We start from the raw sequence: 19,934 nt of genomic DNA on the forward strand, positions 1-19,934 counted from the left end.
ATCGTGCTACAATATTGTAATTCAAATTCTTGCTCCTCCTGCATATTATTTAGTATGAGTGTCTACATAAAATATGAAGCATGGACAATGATACAAATTTTTGCACCCATCAGGGAAGACTTTTTTTTTTAGTAACGACATCAAACAGATGGAACAACAGCAAAAACATGCATACTGAAGGTGCATTACAGCAGTAAGTCTTTGGTATCTGAACTTTATTCTTGTTCCTCTTTGCAGAAAGAGATGTCATGACTGAAGTGATCATATCTCTTATAAGTAACACTTTATAGTCACAAACACACTGACTCCTAGTTCTATATATTGCCAGGTCTAAGTTTATTTTAACTATAGTATTAATACACGGGTACACATGCACAGGCAGAGGAAAAGAAAGGCACACAGATAAAGAAAAGTATATAAAAATACATACCCATAAGCAACTCCTGCTACAGTACACTTCTTAAATTGCATGACATTGCATGTCAGGGTACCCGTTTTGTCAGAAAATATGTATTTGACCTAAACGAATGATAAAAATTCATTATACATTAACATTCAGCAATTGTTTACATATCTAGTACAATTCATGACTATCAACACACTAAATATTTTTACCAGTTCTGCAGTCTTCACAATTTATAGAAAAAAAAAACAAACCAGTACATAAACAGATCAGATGCATAGTCTTGCTATGGGTATTTCCAGACATGGCAATCAACTGAGATGTCAGCAAGATTAAGCTTGTTTCAGTGCATAGTGGTATACTTAACTATTCCTCATTCCACGTATTGCTGAAATGCAAGAAACTAGTGAAGACCAATGGCTTTGCTAGTAAAATATTCAAGTTCTGACAGGAAGCAATGTGGTAAAAGAAAAGTATTTATATGCATTTCTAAACCCCTCTTTGTGACATAGAAGTATCTTCTTAAAGACAAAACATCAGTAAAAAAACAACAGTTCAAAAATGCCAAGTTGCAGGAATAGAAGAAATACATTTCTTTCTACCTACTCCAGGTCTCCTATTTCCCTAAAGTCATAAACTTTTCCTCTCCGGAAGTTACTAAAGTGTTTTAAAAATTGAAGCTGAAATACATGTATCTGTAATATATTTAAGTTTAGTTCAAATCTAATCTTAAGAAAAAAGTTATTATCTGCAGAAATGAAGGGGTCTGTGATGAAACGAAGGCTCTATTAGTCAAAGGTAAACTTCAATTTTGATTCATTAAAATTTATTTCTCATTAAAAAGATCACAGTATTCTTAATTAGAAATTAACTGCATTACACATGGAGCTAATCAGGCTACACATTAGCAAAATTTACTCAGCATCTCTTATTTAAAGATTCTGTTTCTAAGGGATTATGACTTAGCCAAATCAACAGTTAGAAGAAAACTTCCACACCAGGTTTAAGTCTGAAACCGCATTTTTTTTGTGTGGATAGAATGGGAAAGCAGGAATTGCAGCTAAGAAAACTCAATCTTTTTTTCCAACACCGAAGCTTTGTCTTTCATAAAACCTGAAGATTCCTTGGAGGAAATCTCTTCATTATGTGCAGCCCTCATGTACTTCAGAGAAGAGATTTGCTCTTTTTATTAGCAAAGAGTCCTTTGGTCTCCCCACAAAAATCTGCTCAAATTAAGAATCTGTCAAAAAAGTGAAAGTGGAGATCCCAGTAAGTCTGACTACATCTTGGTGGTGGTGATGACTTTGATGAGAAACTTGAGAAATGAAGACAAGAACTGTTGAAGTCAAAAAGAGGGAATTTGCCTGGGAATGTGAATAACAAGCTAACTGCAGAGAGATAAAAAACAGATAGATTGTGTAAAATGAGACAGAAGGAAAGCTAAGATTCAACAAAGTCTCTTACCTACTAGAGGAGACTATATTCTCCTTTAGGGCAAGGAAGAGAACCAAATTTTCTGCTATCTACACATACTTCTTAAGTCCAGTAGGTAAATGTCCTGTCCTCCTCTACGTGGACCATTGTTAGAACATGTTAATCTGCAACTACTGTTCTCCCCAAATGGCAGACCTCTTAAGTATTAGTCCCCAAGACTTGTTTACTAAAATGGCTAAAATTATATTATTATTTATTGCTCTTGGAAAGCTAAAATCAACTTCTACATTCCCATGCAATAAACTAAAGAATTAGTTATGAAAACTTGTAGGCTAGGAAATGCAAGAATATGTATACTTGTGCATATAATATAGTTCAATTAAATGAGCACATACTTTTTTTTTTCCAGAGAATCAGTTTACCATCACCAATCATTATAACATAAAGCATAATGTTTAGCACGTTTTTAAAGCAAGACTACAAATACAGTTCATTGAAACAGCAAATATAATGCGTAATGCTTCTGGAAGCATGCCCTGTGCCCCAGACACACTTCTAAAAAGTCATACTTCCATAAAATGAAGAGCATATAACAAGTGATCTCTTGTGACAAGCCTCACTGATTTTACGGTATTAAAAGAGAACCCCAAAGCAAAATGAAGAATTAAGCCCAAATTTCCAGAGTTTAACTCAGCTGTGAGCCCCTGTTGAATTCACCACTTCCAGCCTTCAGTGGCAAAAAAAGGGGAATGAATAGAACCATGATTCAATCCTAGAGCATACCCACTGCCTCTTCTGAGCAAGGCAGAGCGCATGAAAAAAAAATTACATATCACAGTGTATATACAGAGACTAAATTTTTGTGCCAGACAGCCTTAATGATCAGAATTCATCTGATTTTGTGACTTTAATGATACACTTCAACCTTCTGTGATTACCACATACACATTGATACATAAAGCAGTGTTTGTTCATCTAATACTGGTTTCAAAAACTTAACACCCACATATTGCAGTGTTTTTAAAAATAACTGACAAAATGAAAAGAATAGAAATAAGCAAAGATTAAGGCAAGAGTACAAGTTTTGTGAAACAAATTTGTCACATTATTTTAATAATTTGGATAGTAAAACCACATGAATAATTTCAATACACAGTTAGAACCAGTGATTTTTTTCTACCTGTCCAAGTTCTTCATTGAGATTGGAAGTACGAGCCATCGCAGCAGTGGCTGTAGGTTCATAGTGCATATCTATGTCCTTCAGATAAAAAAAAAGGCATATATATTTTTAAAAATTAGTCTTCCAAAACTTATTGCAAAATATATAGTACATAAACAGAAAAGGTAAGCGTAGAAGAGCAGACCAAACATGAATACAAGTTATCTCCTTATGATTATTTCAACAAGAGAAGCCACAGACACAATCAGATCACTTCCAAGAGTCCCCAGAAGAAATTAAGTTCCTCCTAAACCCAAAAATCTGTATGTTTCTTTGCGATTTTACTCTGATTATTTCCAGTGACCTGTATTATTGAAAAACTGTTGTGCCCATGCATATAAAATAGATTTACCAACAAGCAGAAATACTACATTGTAACACTTAAGAGAGAAGTCAATCTTATCTATTTATATTGTATGCAATGAAAACATGAAGATAAATTTAAAAGCACACGATAAATTATAAATGGTGTTTTTTTTCTCTTGTTCAAAAAAAACAACCAACCAAAAAAAATATTTCAGTGTTCATTTTTAAATACAGTAAAAGATTAAAACATCGTGAAGTATGGCAAAGTAGTGCAACATATTGCAGATGACCAGCTTCTCTATATCAATATGATATGCACACACACAAAGATAATGTTTAAGATAATAAATGTCCAAAGACCCAGATTAAGATAAATTTAAGACGACTAATCTTTCATGATGCAAAATGGCAAGGGGAGGAACAGAAGTTAAAATCATCTTTCAGACTAATTGTATAAACAGTTGCCAGTCTACACATTCAAAATGAGTGAGCCTTTGTTAAATATTTATTTTAGAATACAGAACATAAAGGAAGAAATTTCATTGCATTCTCTTATTTGCCCACAATTTGCTCTATACCACAAAAGAAGTGAAGAAATCAAAACTAGCTGACTGGTTAACCTTTAAAATAAAGCATACATTTCATCTGCTACTCAACATAAACTTTTACCTATACCTGCACGACATCGTGTCTCACATATACAAATTATTTCACAGATTTGATCAAGGAATTTGATTAAAGAGTTCAGAATGCTATGATTAATTTACATTTGGAAAAAAGAAAAATGGAAGGCATACTATTAAAAGCACTTACATGGCTTTAAGGAGAACATCTCACCCCCACCCCAAACAGAGAAAACTCTTATTTTTCCCATTAATTCATTAAAAAAAACCTCTAAAGGATGCCAAAATGATCTTTACACATTTTGTAAGAGATACTACTAACAGACAATGGCTTTGTACAAAAAAAACCCCTCCTTAAACTACGGTGGTAGTGCGAAAATCAGCAAAATACAAAAAAAAAAAACCTTAAGAAATGAAACTAGACAAAACTCCACTGGACTGCAAAACGCTTTCTTCTGGTCATTCTGCATGAAACTTACACCTGAATATTTATATTGAGAAAGTAAAAAGCACATAAAAACATGTTTCAAAAAGCAATTGGGTGCAGGTATAAAAGCACTAAATAAAACAATTTATTATTGCCTACTCAGATTCCAGTAATGATAAGATAAATACTTAAGTACGCTGTTTATTTAAAAAAAGTCTGAAAAAGATGTATACATAGACAAGCAATCATTTCACTTAATTGTAAACCACTTGATTTTAGAAGACAATGTATATTGTAAAAATATTATTTACCCAATTTATGAAATATGCCTGGATAAATTTAACAACTTCAAGCGTAACCAACAAACTGATTGGAATAAGATTATTGAAGAGAATGATAAAAGTCAAGAAATTCAATCCAAAGTTGCTTGCTCCACCATCTGCCAAAAAACACAGCAAATAAAAAAAAAAATTAAGATCATACTTAAAAGTATGTACATACAATGTACTCAGAGTATTGCATTAACTGCTGATTTTTAAAATGTTCTGTGTCTAAGAAGAAACTTGAGAATTAATTACAATATCACTTGCCTATAAACATGACCTTCATAAGAGCTGAGGTTCTCTATTATGAAGTGGAGTTCACATTTGGAGATCTTTGCCATCTTCTCCAATTTCTGAAAAGCAAACTTACCAGCCGTTCCCTCTTTTGCTACATTTTAAGATCATAATCTGGGCGTATCTATATATAGCAACCAAATTCTAAACTCTGAAATTTAGTTTTATATTTTTAAAGGGGGAAATGTGGAGTTTTTCTCTATCCACCCTCATACCTTCCTATTCTCCCCACAACCCAGCAAATACTATGAAAAAAGTAAATCCATACCACATGAAAAGAAGAGAAGAAATTAGAGAGTTTAATGAAAGTCTTAAAAGAACTGGAATTGTGAATATTAACATATATAACAAGCAGCTTTACGCTATTTTTTTCCTTCTAAAGTTTTAGATAACTAGTAGTAGCACCTCAGAGAGGATGCAAATGGGAAATAGCAGTCTGCTCTCCAGCACAGTGAAAGGGTGAAAGATGTAGCTTGCCTATCTATATCCAAAGATCTCTGAAAGAAAAACAGGTTTCCACTCCCTATGGAATGTGGATCTGGTTGTTAGTCTAAGATCCAAGAGAACAGGTTTTGGCTACTTTCACTAATAGCACTTCCAGCATCACATAAAGTACAAATCTAAGAGACCAGACAGCTAACATTCGCCATGACATTGAGTCTCAATAATGGCTACTGAGATTAAATGAAGTTTGATACCTATTGCTAACTTTAAATATACTAATATTCAGATATTTATTGTTAACATTATCACTTTTTTTATCATCCACAGGCAACAGCTTGTTCTAAGTAAATACTAAGAGCATTCAGAAAGATGGGGCACTGCTAGGAACCTATTTCACTATCACATAAAAAATTAAGTAGCTAAAGGGAAACAGGAATAAATTACTTCTTACATATTAAAAATACCTGGTACAAGAATAAGCATGAGCTGAATGCAGCCTGAAAGGGTATATCTTACAAAACTCAAAAACAATTTCATTCCATCATAGGGCATATATCAGAAAATAAGCTAACAAGGATAACCTCTTAAAGAACACACAAAATATCATGGCCACTATTTCATGTTTTGTTTTTCAGGAATAAAACCTAAAGCTTCTGAAGTGCTTCACTACTGTGCTAACCACCATATTCTGAAAACTACATTTCCCAGAAAAGAGAAAAAAATGCACTGAAAAGAAGAATCAGATGAAAAATAACAAATGATGAAGCACATCTAATGCCATCCTTTTATGGAAATTGTCAATAGTCCATGAATGATTTCACTTTTTTCCACCTCAAGATGGAAATATAAAATTCAAATTTCTTCCTTTTTTTAAGGGAAAAAAATATTTCTTCCTCAGCCTCAAAAAGAAGCAAGGTTCTTAATAAACAAAAGTTCACCATAAATGCAGGTAACTGTTTTGTTCAACAGAAACTTTATGAGCAAGGTTCTTAATAAACAAAAGTTCACCATAAATGCAGGTAACTGTTTTGTTCAACAGAAACTTTATGAGAGTGTCTTCAAATTAGAATTCTAAGTTTTTTCTTTCAAAACTGACAAAATCACCCCATAATCCCTACTTTGATAACTACATTTAGCAGCTTTGTATTCAAGACACTGTTGTTTCAGGAGCAGAAAGCCTAGTTCTGGTTTCACTGCCTAAGTCAAGAAGGCTCTAGGGCCAACATAAGAAATTCTCAAAAAATGAATAATTGACCACAAAGTATATTTATAAAAACTTCCTTTAAATCTAGTACCCTCACTGAGGGTCAGATTATGTCAATATGTTGCATGCTGTCGTGAAGGCCCACGTAACACCACATTGCCTTGCATCCACCATGAGGACAGCTGTCCAGTATAATATGTTGGATGAGATCTTTTGTGCCTGTTTTATCTTCTTTAGGAGCAGTCTGCTAAGATCTGATGTTGGCAGCAAATAAGTAGTTTAGGAAGCTGATTGTTTACGCCAGTGGAATGCTGACACAGACCTTGCTAAGCTGCAGACATGTAGAGGCTGAAAGATGTAAAGGCAGACAACAAAGTTCCCCTTCCTGAATTTAGCAAGAGTTCAGATGGCACAGGAAGGTGAATTTTGTACTTGCTGTGATACACCTAGTCTAATGACTTTAGTCAATAACCAATAAAGATAGACTGATAAAAAACACACTGCGTAAAGGATGGTAATCCTCCTCCTTTCCAAACACAAGACAATTGAACACTAAAATATTAATATACTATTTTACATCTTACAATTTAGATCAAGATACCAGTCTCTTCCAGTATGCCTTCGATTCCATACAGCTGAACCAATAGAGCAGACCAAAGACATGGCAATAAGGATGCAGAACAGAATCAATATCTGAATATTCGTAATGCGTTCCACATTAGACATTTTAAGAGGTGGACTTGTTGAATTCTGCAAAAGACAAAACCCAACAGTGGCTATTAAACATTAGAAGAGGTAAACACAGTTCTTGCTTTTCAAATTACATGTTACTGCATCCTTTTCTAAATATTCTCCTAAATATATCATAAATGACATAATCATTTCACTCAAAAGAAAAAAAAAAAAGCAGCAGCTTACAAATCCATGAGTTAGAGCTTTAGATTCGTGTCACAAGCAGTTTAAACAATCACACAGAACACTCGCAACCGCAACAGCTAACAGGAAACTTTAAAAATGAACATCTCACCAGTGCTATAGAAGACAATTGCTAACACAATCAAACTTTTTCAAAAACCTGTATTACAAATCAGAAAAGCAATAAATAAAGACATGCATGACCAATCTGAAAGCATTCTTTTTTTGAGTAAAATGCATTTCAATTTTGATATTTCAAACAGCACTAGGAAAAGTAATTTCATAGTCTGAGGATGGTTCTCTTCCCTCCTCATTTTGCAAATAAAATTTCACTTTGTTTTCTGACAAGAATGCTTACCTTTATACTTGAAAGAAAGCTCCACAAGAGGACAGTTTTAGGAGCAGTCAAAAATAAAAAAAGATGAACACGCAAACTATAATGAAACAACTTGCTAATAAAATAGTTTTCAAAATACAAGTTACAAAACAGAATCAATGTATACACTTACTAGTGGAAAAACTATTCTGTGGCTAAGTGACTAATAAGAAAAAGGTATTGCTTTATTTTTATTGGTTTTACTTCATAAGAAAGATGCTTTATTACTGACATTTCAACTACTATATTGAATCTAGCCGTGTTTTCTGAAACAATTTTCTGTGCTGTGTAATGGCATAATAAGGTAACAAAACAGATAATTTAGAGAAAATCCAAGTAACAAACCTGCATAAGTTTTGTGTCATGCCCCGTATAGACAACTATCCCATGAACCCACTGAGTATTTCTCAGCTGAGCTCCTCGTAGAAGAATCTGATCAGATCCCAATGGAACAGTACTAGAAGGAAGGAGTTTCATATTTTAGCATTAGAACAGTCAATGCCAATGAATAAACGTAACCAGCAGTTGTTAAAACCAATTTCTCAAAATTTACATGATTATTGTAAATATGCTAGGAACCTAATTTCATAGTTAACTTTTCGGGAGTGTTGACAGAGAGAACACTTGATAGTTAAAAGCAAGTCAAAAAATTCAAGTTTGCAAAAATATTACTTACCACTTAATTTTGACTATGGACACTAAAGATATAGTACTACTTAGCAAGCATACTGAAACTAACAAAGGCAAATTTTCCTGTGATTCACAATTATGAAGCTTTTTCTTAAGTGTATGTGGAAACTCAACTACTCTTACAAAATTGATTTTCTGAAGCAATTTTCAAATGAAATAATTTTCTTAACTCTCAACTTAGCCTATTCTTCCAGTGAAATAAATATCCTTTATCAACATAATCAACTATTTAAAATTCACAACGGTATTTCCTGCACCTTCTTTAAATTGCAAAACCAGGTAAATTTACTTGTGTTATTCTTTTAGAACTGCATTGAGTAAAATGAGCAACAAAACTTCAAAAGATGTTGGAAAAATTTAACTGTCTTAAATTCAGACAGTTGACTTCATGCATATATATATATATATATATACTGTAGCTCATTTTTTTTCTTAACATATAAAAATTTTATGTAATTATTACTCTTTTCCTGAGACAAACAACACCCTATTTTGGCACTTTTCTTTTGATAAATACCAGGTAGCAGTTCAAACTGTTCAATAGTGTTCTAATTTTTGGCATTCTTAGCTAAAACTATTATCTCTACACTTGTTTGAAACCAACACATTATTAAGGTCACAAATAAACTGCTTGATGACAGCAACTATATCTCTAATATATAAGCTATAAAGAGTCTGAGTAAGCCATGACATTTGGTAACATTTTTGGTAGCACAAAAGAGTATAAAGTCAGTCTCAGAAAGTGAGTTTCAGGTAATAATTTCTTCTGGATCATCATGTTCCCTTCCCTCCTCTTATACACAAGCTTTTAAGATTCAAAGACTGCAAGTGAAGAGGAAATGACACATTCTTCCTCCTCTAAAATTAACAGTGGCAATAAAGGTTTTCAACATCAGTCCTTGCAAAAACTAGAAAAAAAATTATTCTAGAAAAATACATGAGTGCTTATCCATAAAAATCAAACTACTAACAAACCCCACCCCACTACAACTTAGTCCACTTACTTTCTAGGAGACTAGCATGGAGCACACTGACTGTTTAAAGAATCATTCTCTCCAATGACTAAGTATGTTTCAGGAACCGAACTGCTGAATGATATTGCCATGGAAAATAATTTCCAGGTGCAAGCACTTCATCAAAAATAGGAATTGGAAAAGAAAACTGAAATATAAAACATACTGAGATTTACTCGCTTTCTTAATCTGAACTGTGCTGGTGTTCTATTTGAGATGTATTCATATCATGGCAAAGTTAAGAGAATAAATGTCCTTTCAAGTATGAAAGGAACTTCTGGGGTTTGAATTACACAAGAATCACTAAGAGAGACTCCTGCTGGCATCAAAGATTGCTTCTGCACTTTTATTTATTTGCATTCCTTGATCAGAATAATTCTAAGACTTTTGGACCATCCATGTCATTCCAAGAATAATGAGATATTTTTAGTTATTAACACTAACATGAATGTCACAGAAGATGAAAGAAAAATAACTTTCTCTGGTTATATGCAAGTTTCCCCAAGATAAATTGGAAAACTTTTCAACTATGGACCTTCTCTGGAATGCCAGATGACTTTCTGTCCCTTCTAGTAATAAAAGAGATGCTAGGAAGGCAGAAGTCAAAACCTTCTACTTAATTCTTGTACTCCTTGAAGAGTTATGTGAGTTCTAGGACTCTTCCTGCCACTTCCTGATCTTCCTCTTTGTTTTCCCTTCTTAAAAACTGTGAAGAATATGCAGTGAAGTCTCTTCTGTTGCAGGATACATTGATTCTTTTTCCATCAGGACAATGGCTCTCACATGGACACCCTTCTCTATCCTGGGACAGGAACTTATCTGTCTGTTATTTGGGAAAACAATCAGAAGAGAATTGCGATTGCGGCCAGTGGGAGTTGTCTCCAGTAGAACTTGTGCACAGACCAAGCAGATGAAAACAGACAGCAAAACAACCAGGGGCATAGAAAGCCCAGATCTGCCAGGTGTCATGCTACTGATCCTGAACATTGTTATCTTACCCCGCTCTCTAATGAGATGATGGTGCGATGACTCGACAGAGCTCGCAAGTCTCTATTTCCCAGCCTCAGCCTTCTCAAAACTGCTCCAACTTATCTGACTCTTCCTGTACGCAACATAACTAATGACTTCTCATCAACATATTTGGCTGGTATTCAGTAAGTGATGTTCTCAATGGGGAAATATCTTTTCAGCATACTTTTCTGCCAGGGCTGTCAAGGGTATGTTAAGAGCTAGTAATTTCTAAGACACATTTGAAAGCTTACATATCAAAATGTTTTTCTTAACAAGCATAATTCACTCTTATTCAAAATTTTCTTAAGAATGTCTTCAGGAAAACATTTACTGTAGGTCTGAATAACCAATATCTGCCCTTGTTTTTAATTTGCTCACCCTTGTTCTCTGATCCATTGTCTAATCATAATTTCAAATTTATCCAGGCTAAAGAACTTTTCTCCTTTCCGTAGTTAATCGTCTTCATTGACTAAAACCAAGTGATATGCTTCTGTATATTCACGAGCATAATGAAGATCTGCACACGATGGATATAAGTTTTAACTCACACAGAAGCTGGGGATACCTAAAAAACTTTTTAGACCTCTTTTAGCCCACAGATCTAGCCAAAAGGCAAAATAACTGTAGTGGAGTTCTACCTCCTGCAATACTGAGAATGCAAAAGAAAAAAGAGAATCTTTGTTTTTTGCATTGCTCTCCCATGAATGGAAAAAGACAAGGCTGAAAAGGTCAACCAGATACAACATTTATGGCACTCCAATGAGTTAGCTAAAGGGAAAAAAAAAGAAAGAAGAGGGAGATACATTTCCTGTATCGTCTATTGCTTTTGCAAAAATGTTAAGATGGTAGTGGATAAAGTGGAAATCACAGCAGCTGGATCTACATAATCTGGTAGGAAGGTCTTAAAGATCTGGATAAATAAATACCAGTTAGATGAACCTGTGCTATCTCTAATATGGGCAGCAAGAGAACTCATCCCTGATTTTTCAGGATGGAAATAACATCAGGATCCAAAAAGTTACTTACCTGCAATTCTTTTTCACTGAAGGTAAATATTATATTAGAGCCACACTTTTGGAACTATCCTACTGCACAGGAACTATATTCAAAATATTCCAGAACTGAATTTCTCAAATGACAAATTGCTTGACCAGCAGATGGCATGCTCCAACACATTCTTCAGGCATAACAGCCATCAGCACATTCAATGCTTCTTTTTTAAATTAAATTTTTAAATTAAACAATTAGATTGAAAAGAAAAATATGTTTGTCCTTCTAGCCAGGGAGGAAGGATGAATGTGTGGATCTATTATAACTATTACCTTCAGAGAAGAATTACAGGTAAATGTTTTTCTCTTCTTAACGACAAGTACAGTGGAATTATAATAGATCCACACTCTTGCGACTGAAAACTCCCGGAATGCATCTGTAAAAAATCAGTAAATAAAAAATGGAATATAAAAAAAAAGGTATTTAATAATTAGTTAGTACTATATATATCACTCTAAATCCATAAATATGAATAATATTGCATATGGAGAAATAAATGCCTACCAAATAAAAAAGAAATCCTATAAATCTTTGGGAATGAAGGACTCAACAATTCTGGATGTAGTAATGAATTTTATACTCCTAATGCATCACATTTGGTTTGAACCCATAGAAGACTCCAAATATCAATATTTGGTAAGCACTTAATTTAAGAATTTTTTAAGTAGTTTTACAAGCATGTTGTAATTGCACTGAGGCAGTCTATTTTTACAGAAACACACTTCCAGTAAGCTAAGGTATTAAATGTCCTTTAGGTATCAAATCAGAAGAATTGGATTTATATTGCGACGGACTCATTTCCACTCCAGACTTAGACAAATAGAAAAAAACAACAATAAAAAAATAGACAAGAAACTACTTCTATTCACCTTCTAGAATAGAAACTTAACAGGCAAGGAATGAGATGCTTAAGTGAGCTACTAGGTACGTACTCCAGACCATTAGAATTTGATTAGCACTCCCTTCTATTATTAATAGCTATTGCTTTATGAAGGTCAACTAGTACAAAAACTCAAGTTGTAGACATTAGAAGTGTGGTTTTACCCCTCTAGTTTTTTAAAATAATGAAGTCTAATAAAGAATACATCAGAAAAGATGTGTATCTCTCTAGTCTTTATAGAACTTTACTACTTTACTACTCATATTTTAACTTGAGTAGTTTAACAACATATAGCTATCAATCTCCGGAGATCATGTTCCTTGGATTTACATACCCATGCCCATCCAGTCTGATGTTTCCAACAAAGTCGTAGAGATGTCTGTTTGGGCTCTCACATTCAATTCTGCCTGAAAGTCTCATCAAGCTGTCTATGTCCTTTATGTCTGATGTTAGCGGCAAACCCTGTAAACAAAATTCATTTATCGTGACATTAAAAAATCACTTTCCAATATACAAATCTATGAATTATAAATCTGGTTGTGCTACACCAGAAAACCAGTATCCCTATGGGAGCAAAATGAGACTGCAACACTTTGCAGTCACACTGCTGGATGCTATTGACAGTGAAAAAATCACCTTGGTATCTTAAAACATCATGATGAAGACAGGGTTGTAACAAATGATATAGCTTGGCCCCTGCACAGAGACAGTGTGCTCAGTCAGAAACTTCTATTCCCTTCCTGCCCTCAAGGACAATACTGGCACTATCAGCTTCTTTCTTCAGGGCTTTTCCCTCATCTATTCTCTAAAAACAAAACTCAATACCCAAACTACTAACATTTCTACCTATTTTCGCAAAGAAAAACCCTGAATCAAAGCACAAGGCATAGCTTAGGAGTAATCATTCATTCCTTCCGCTTCATTAATTGAATAAAACTTTTATGATGCCAATAACCTGTAGCTTTTTATTCAAACCACTAAAATTTCAAAGTCTTCTAAAATGGCCATTAATGTAATAAAATATGCTTTTATAAGCAATAATAGATGAAATAATATTAGCAATATTGTCAAAAATGAAATTCTTACCTGTCGAATTTTTAAGTTTGTCTCACCATCTAAGTTAGATGTTTCAATGTAGCACATAGCTTGCGGTTCACTATTAAGAAAAAAAAATCCTTAATTTTAAATTACAACGTCAAAATCCATGAACTTTCTGTAATCTTTTAATACCTATTTATGCAATCAGGTTTTTCTTTTTCTTATAAAATCTTCAGAACTAGAATAATATACAGTCAAATCTGTAAAAAACCAACAGCACTTTACATTTTGAGAAAAGTTCGCCAAAACCTTTCTTAAATGAAACACTGCTAAAAATGCTGTACACAGCAAAAGTTTTTATTCTTTTTACATGAGATTAAGATACAGGCACAAACGTAGAGCATTTGTGGTGCCCACTACTGTAGGCAGCAGTATCTTAGAGATGAAAGTTTTCTTGTAAAAGATTCTCTTCTAAAAACAAGTCTAAATTATGGATAACATAATACAGTTTTTTGAAATACATGTCCTCTTTATGCAAGTTAAAAAGCTTTTTTACAAATGAAAAGTTTATGCAGAACATTCCTACTTGAGTAGTTCATCTATTTGACACATACTGATTAATGGCTTATCCTTGAAATTAATTTTTTCAATACAATTTTTTGATGTGTAACACAGCAGCAATTTTATATTTTGTAAAATACTTTTAGACTTTCAGTCATATTACAACCATTATAGAACTGTTAACTAGGAAAACAAAGATATAGAAGGACAAAATGACTTTTTTTGCAAGTAGACAGTAAACAAGAACAGGTATAACAGGTGAGGATTTCCGAATTGCTCCAGTCAGCTCCCATTCTCCGGACAAAAGGACAGAACACCTACTAATTCTATCTATGATAGAAACCAGTTTTGATCTTGTAAAGGATCAAATGAGTAATAAAAACCTCTTACTACTTAGAAGAATAAAAGTTTACTCTCTACATCACTTTAAAGCTTCTAATATTTTCCTTCTTTCTGGTATGAAATTCAAGCATCAAGTTGTTTTTTAAAATTTTCTTTCTTAATGCAACAATGGCTATTGACAAGCGACTCAATTTCAGAATATCTGCAGGATGAAGTTAAGCAGGTTATTCTAAAACATCTTTGTAAAGCAAAAGCATTAAAACGTGATAAAGCATTATCATAAATTCCTTTCAGGCTAGCATTTTCTTCTTGGCAAACTTTTCTAAAAATGTAAATAATTTCTATTTAGATCATTTGAACGGAATCACCTGTATAAAACTTTATTAAAATTCCAGCATTTTTATTAGTTAATAATAAAAACCAAACAATATATTTGTGAAGCACTTTTAAAACAGACTAAGGCAGCAAAGACATTTCAAGTGAGACACATGCTTAATTGTAATTACTGTAGCAGATAGCAGTGACCTCCAAAGTAAGTAAGTTAGATCAAGGCAGGCCCATTGATTTGTTAGGAAAAACAAAGTGCGGTAACAGTGCAGACAATAGCATAAAGCTGACATGTCTAAGAAACATGCATTTTGTCACAAAACACAAGAACCGAGCTGCTTTTGCCACCGCATGCACCACAGACTGTGCAATATCCAAGTTTGTGCAGAGGGTCCTCTACCATTCCTACCAACATTAAACTATATTCTTTGCTGAAAATAGTGGGTTGGTATAAACATGTATATTCTTCTTAATTTGCTCTAAGGAATTAAATATATATTTATCCTGATGTTTTACTGTGTGTTCATTCAATGACAACTTGGCTGATAAAATTTCACGGGAATAGTGTAAAACTGAAGAGGATTGAAACAAATTTTCATTTCTTGGGAGTGCTATCATGTATTTACACTTTAAAGATCTGTATTTTTATCAACCAAATCCTTTCTAATTTTATAAATGTCTAGGTTTCATCAAAGAAAGGTGAACAGCAAAGCGAAGACTATCAACATAGCAGTGTTCTTCGTATTTGGTGTATGAGGACCCACGTACACGTATCCTGTGCAACTAGTTTATTCTAACCTTGACGACAGACTGATGAGATCAGCTGGGAGATGTTCCCCATTGGTCACTTTCACTACTTCCCCTACTGCCACCTACACATCCCAGTTTGAAAATGATTAGAACAGAAAAATAAGTGACGGGAGGAAAAAAAACCAAACAAATGGACAAAGACAAAAAGACAAGAGTTTGAAATTATTATACAAACAATATATGTTAATTAAAATGTCTGATGACAATTTTTTCAAAATCTATTTTAATCAGGTCGGGAAGAAAACAGCTGGAGTATTTTCATTTTTACTCAAGTGGGTTGTTTTACTGTAAGGCATCAATTTTAAGCTGCAGAACATACTGATCTTGTACAGTAAAAATAAAAAGCTGTTATGCTTATTCTCAACTGACAAAGTTTCTAGCCTCTCCATACATTAATTAAAAAAATAAAAGCCACAACAAAAGATTTTCCACCAACTTTTCAGAAAAGTCAAGTGACAATAATCTTTCCTTGTAGACATGCTGAAAACGATTTTGTTTTATTTCGGCTTTGTAAATTTCAATTTACACTGAAAAAACAAAACAGAACTAAATCTCAGATGTTTGTGTCCTTCTACTGTAAAAGATTATGGTTTCCTAAAATTATTAAGATCCTCTTATTCTCCAGAAGCTGCTATTCCTGGTAAAAAGAACCAAATATTAGTTTGAAGTAAAACCGGACCCACAGGTTTGCATTGTTATTGAAACCTAAAACGTAATTGGGCATCAGTAAACACCTGGAAAGCAAAATTGATGAGACTGTCTTCCTGGAGAACGCATGGCCACATGGAGAAGAGAGGTGGAGGAGAGCACATGTCAGTATGCAGGCAGAACTAAGGTAGTAGCACAGGGTTCTCTCCTGGAAGGATGTCTGCAACAGGACTTTAGTACTATAACTAAGAAGGAAGTTTTTGCTGGAAGAAATGCCTGAACTGGGCCCAGCAAAGCAATCACGATTCAAGGAGTCCCCTTTGCAAACTGGATCCTACAAGAAAACCTCACAGGAAAATTCAAGGTGAGTCATGGTCACAGTTAGGATAGCGTGTTCTGACAAAGGCAGTAAAGTGAGGTTAAACAAAGAGGTAACAGTCCTGACAAGTTCAGTAGCAGCTGACTATTATTTCAATTTATCAACACGTGATGTAGGCTTCCTTCAGGGGGGACAAGGCTGACAGAGAAAGCTTTGTACGCAGTTGGTGTTTTTCTGTGTGTAAACAACTGGAGAATGCTGCGACACATGTGTCCTCCAAATCCAAAAGGGCAAAACAGTGAAGACATCCAGGTAAAGACTCAAATTTAGGAGTTTACCCAGGAAGATTATAAAGAAGCTGCTCTGAGAGGATGTAATCTGTTTCGCTTGTGAAACACTAGGGTTAGCATGACAGAAGCTATTATCGGGCCAATAGACCATGTGTTCTTGCTATATGGTGTATTGCCTATGAAGATCTTGGTGAAAAAGCACAAATAAAATTATAAATGCTCCTCAAAGTGTAGAAGTAAAAGGTTTATAGAGGATATTCAATATAAAAACATCTGAAGTCATGACAAACATAAATACTGAAGACAGACTGTGGGGAAAATTTACAGTATTATCCGGCAACTATTAAACAGTCGATAATAATTTAACAGAAGTGTTTTAGAAACAGCTACCCTTACTTTTGAGATGTAATGGAAGATGGAATAAACAATGAACTAGTCTACACCACAGCCTGTCATAGAAACACATAAGATCCTAACCTTATTAATTGTACATTATGAGAGGATTCATTAACTTCAGTGGGGTCACAGAGGGTTTATACCTAATCCATAATCATACACACTACAAAAATGCTTCTGCTTGTGCCAGGAAAAAAAAAAGGAAATTGCATTGTAAGCATGCAGTAATAAATCAAAATACAATTGATCATATTTAAGTAATCTTCATTTAAAATAATTCTTAGAATATGTTGTCTATTGACCTGATCAAATAGATGTTGAAAAATGTGCATCTTCCACATAAGATGTGGATTTCTTTAATAAAATTGTCCAAGGAAATGACGATAAACAACCTCTGATTGTCCATGTTAAAAAGAGTCACAGCATTACATGCTATAAATTAAGTCTTGCTTTCAGTGCTAAAATTATTCATAAAATATATATATTAGAAAATAGAGTGAATGTTCAGCTCATAAAGACAGTGCTAATTTGATGGTTCACATCTCATGTTCACTTTTTTTCTTGATTCAACTATCAAACTTGTGACTATATCTGTTAAAAAGCTTTTCTGTTCTCTGTAATATATCCATTTGAACTTATTTATAGGATGCAATTTGTTAGGTATGTATCAAAAAGCCAGCCTGGTTAAATATGGCAGTTGAGATCCAATTTTTAGACAGAGAATCTGTCTCTCTTGTATTATATTGAACAATAAAATAACATTATTAAGCTATTCTTAGACGTAAATAGAATGCCAGTGTAATTTTAAAACTGTAATTGTCAGAGTTTAAAGAAACACTCCCTGAAATGATTCATGCCCAAATGAACAAGAGACTATACTTCAGAACAGCAGCGTTTGTGTTTATTCCTTATTTCCTTGGAGCAATCACAAATAAATAGATAAATAAATGCAGGGTAGAGAAACCAGCCTCTACACTATAAGCATCAGTGGGCATCTCTACCTTGATGAGAGCAGTACAGTGTCAGCAGGTATATACTCTTTGCCTTTAATTATAACTATATCTCCAACATCTACCTGAAAGAAAACTGGGAATTGGTTAATGGTCTCAAACAAAATATGTTATCCCTTTGTTTTAAGCACAGTAAATATTTACCTGCTGAATTTGCTAGAAAGATTGTTAGAAACTCACACACTTAGAGAAGCTTATAGGTATTAGGTACTCAAAGATCATGGAAATTCTTTGAAATCTATTCTTTACTAGGCCTAATCCTGATCTTCTTTATGCAGTTCTTTACTTCTGCCAGTTATTGTAAAATATTTTATTGGAAGACTGAACTTGAGCTAAAGAAGACATTAATCTCCCCTAAGATCACAGTTCTGTTGTATTACGTTATATACCTTACCCTTGCTTCTTCAAAGGTATAAACCGATTTCATCTGGACCTTGCCTCCAAATTACTGTGGGTCAAATTTTGTTCAAGATTTCAGGTATGGAAAGCAATAAAACTAAGGGACTGGATAGACAGCATAACATTTAGTCCCTGAAAGTTACCTTTAACAGTCCTTCCTAACTACTGTGTAAGTCTTTAAAGTTTCATAGTTTAAGCCAAAGTAGTTCAGCAAATACACACAGTAACTAGTTTCCAGAAAGAAGTTTCTGCCTTGGTACACCAAATAACACTATGGAACTGTATGATTTCAAAATATGCGAATACTCCCAAGACAATCATATCATTCAAGTTATTTTTCATTGAACTTAAAGCCCACCATTTAACAGCAGTTTTGCCTGACTCATGCCATCAAAATTGACTTGACTTAAAAGTACATTTTAATAGACAAGTATTAACATTTATGATAACAAACAAAAAACAAAATAAAGATTATACATTTCCCCTCATATCGGTTAATTCTTATCAATGACAATTATTTGGAGAAATGAAGCAAATATTAAATCTGCATTATGCTCTAAAAGTCACCAAAATAAACACACACCTTTTCCCAGTGGACAATCTCCCATGCACCATTTCGTAGTACTGAAAAAAAGAAAAAAGGAAGAAAGAGAATTTTCCAGTTGTACAATCCAACTGCAGCATATAGGTATGCGCTAGATTCCTTATGAAAAGCCACAGAGACACAGCTCATTTACACAATTATTTTACAGCATGCCTTGTTTCCACAAATTCAGGTCAAGCTTTTCAATCATATAGCACATATTCTGTATAACAGTTTTTGTACTATTGAATCTTTTTACAAAGTCATTGACAACATTTTACATGGTTTGAGAATTCATTAAATCTGATATAGATTGTATGATAATGTGGTGTTTTCTAAAATAAATTAGTAATTGGGATAAAAAGTTCCAAAGTCAAAAAGTTATGAAATTATTGGGAGGGGAGGAAATTAATTCAAGATTTTTGTCTCAGTTCAAATATTGATGAGGTTCATACAAAAAAGATTCACAAAAAGTCACCAGCAGGCTTCTTAGGATTCAGCTGTTCTTACTGTTATTGGCATGTCAGAAAACTTCAGGATCACTGCAGTCATCTCCTCCATAAATACAGTGGAAATCCCCAAACTCAATCCATGCCATT

At 33.8% G+C, this 19,934-nt stretch overlaps 1 protein-coding gene across 1 annotated transcript in view; it reads right to left on the minus strand.

The window, feature by feature from the left end:
- The window catches only part of ATP8A1 (ATPase phospholipid transporting 8A1), a 98,709-nt gene extending 79,342 nt beyond the window's left edge, over positions 1-19,367 (minus strand). Inside the window, exons 1-8 of the mRNA XM_086612539.1 lie at positions 19,336-19,367; positions 13,699-13,768; positions 12,947-13,074; positions 8,314-8,425; positions 7,262-7,427; positions 4,724-4,851; positions 3,018-3,095; positions 431-519 (exon numbers count right to left, since the gene is read on the minus strand). Coding sequence (XP_086468665.1) covers positions 431-519; positions 3,018-3,095; positions 4,724-4,851; positions 7,262-7,427; positions 8,314-8,425; positions 12,947-13,074; positions 13,699-13,768; positions 19,336-19,367 — 803 coding nt within the window. The remainder of the gene's footprint in view (positions 1-430; positions 520-3,017; positions 3,096-4,723; positions 4,852-7,261; positions 7,428-8,313; positions 8,426-12,946; positions 13,075-13,698; positions 13,769-19,335) is intronic.
- Positions 19,368-19,934: the final 567 nt, after the last annotated feature.

Source organism: Tauraco erythrolophus, chromosome 5, assembly GCF_009769465.1.
Source record: "Tauraco erythrolophus isolate bTauEry1 chromosome 5, bTauEry1.pri, whole genome shotgun sequence".
Taxonomy (NCBI): Eukaryota; Metazoa; Chordata; class Aves; order Musophagiformes; family Musophagidae; genus Tauraco; species Tauraco erythrolophus.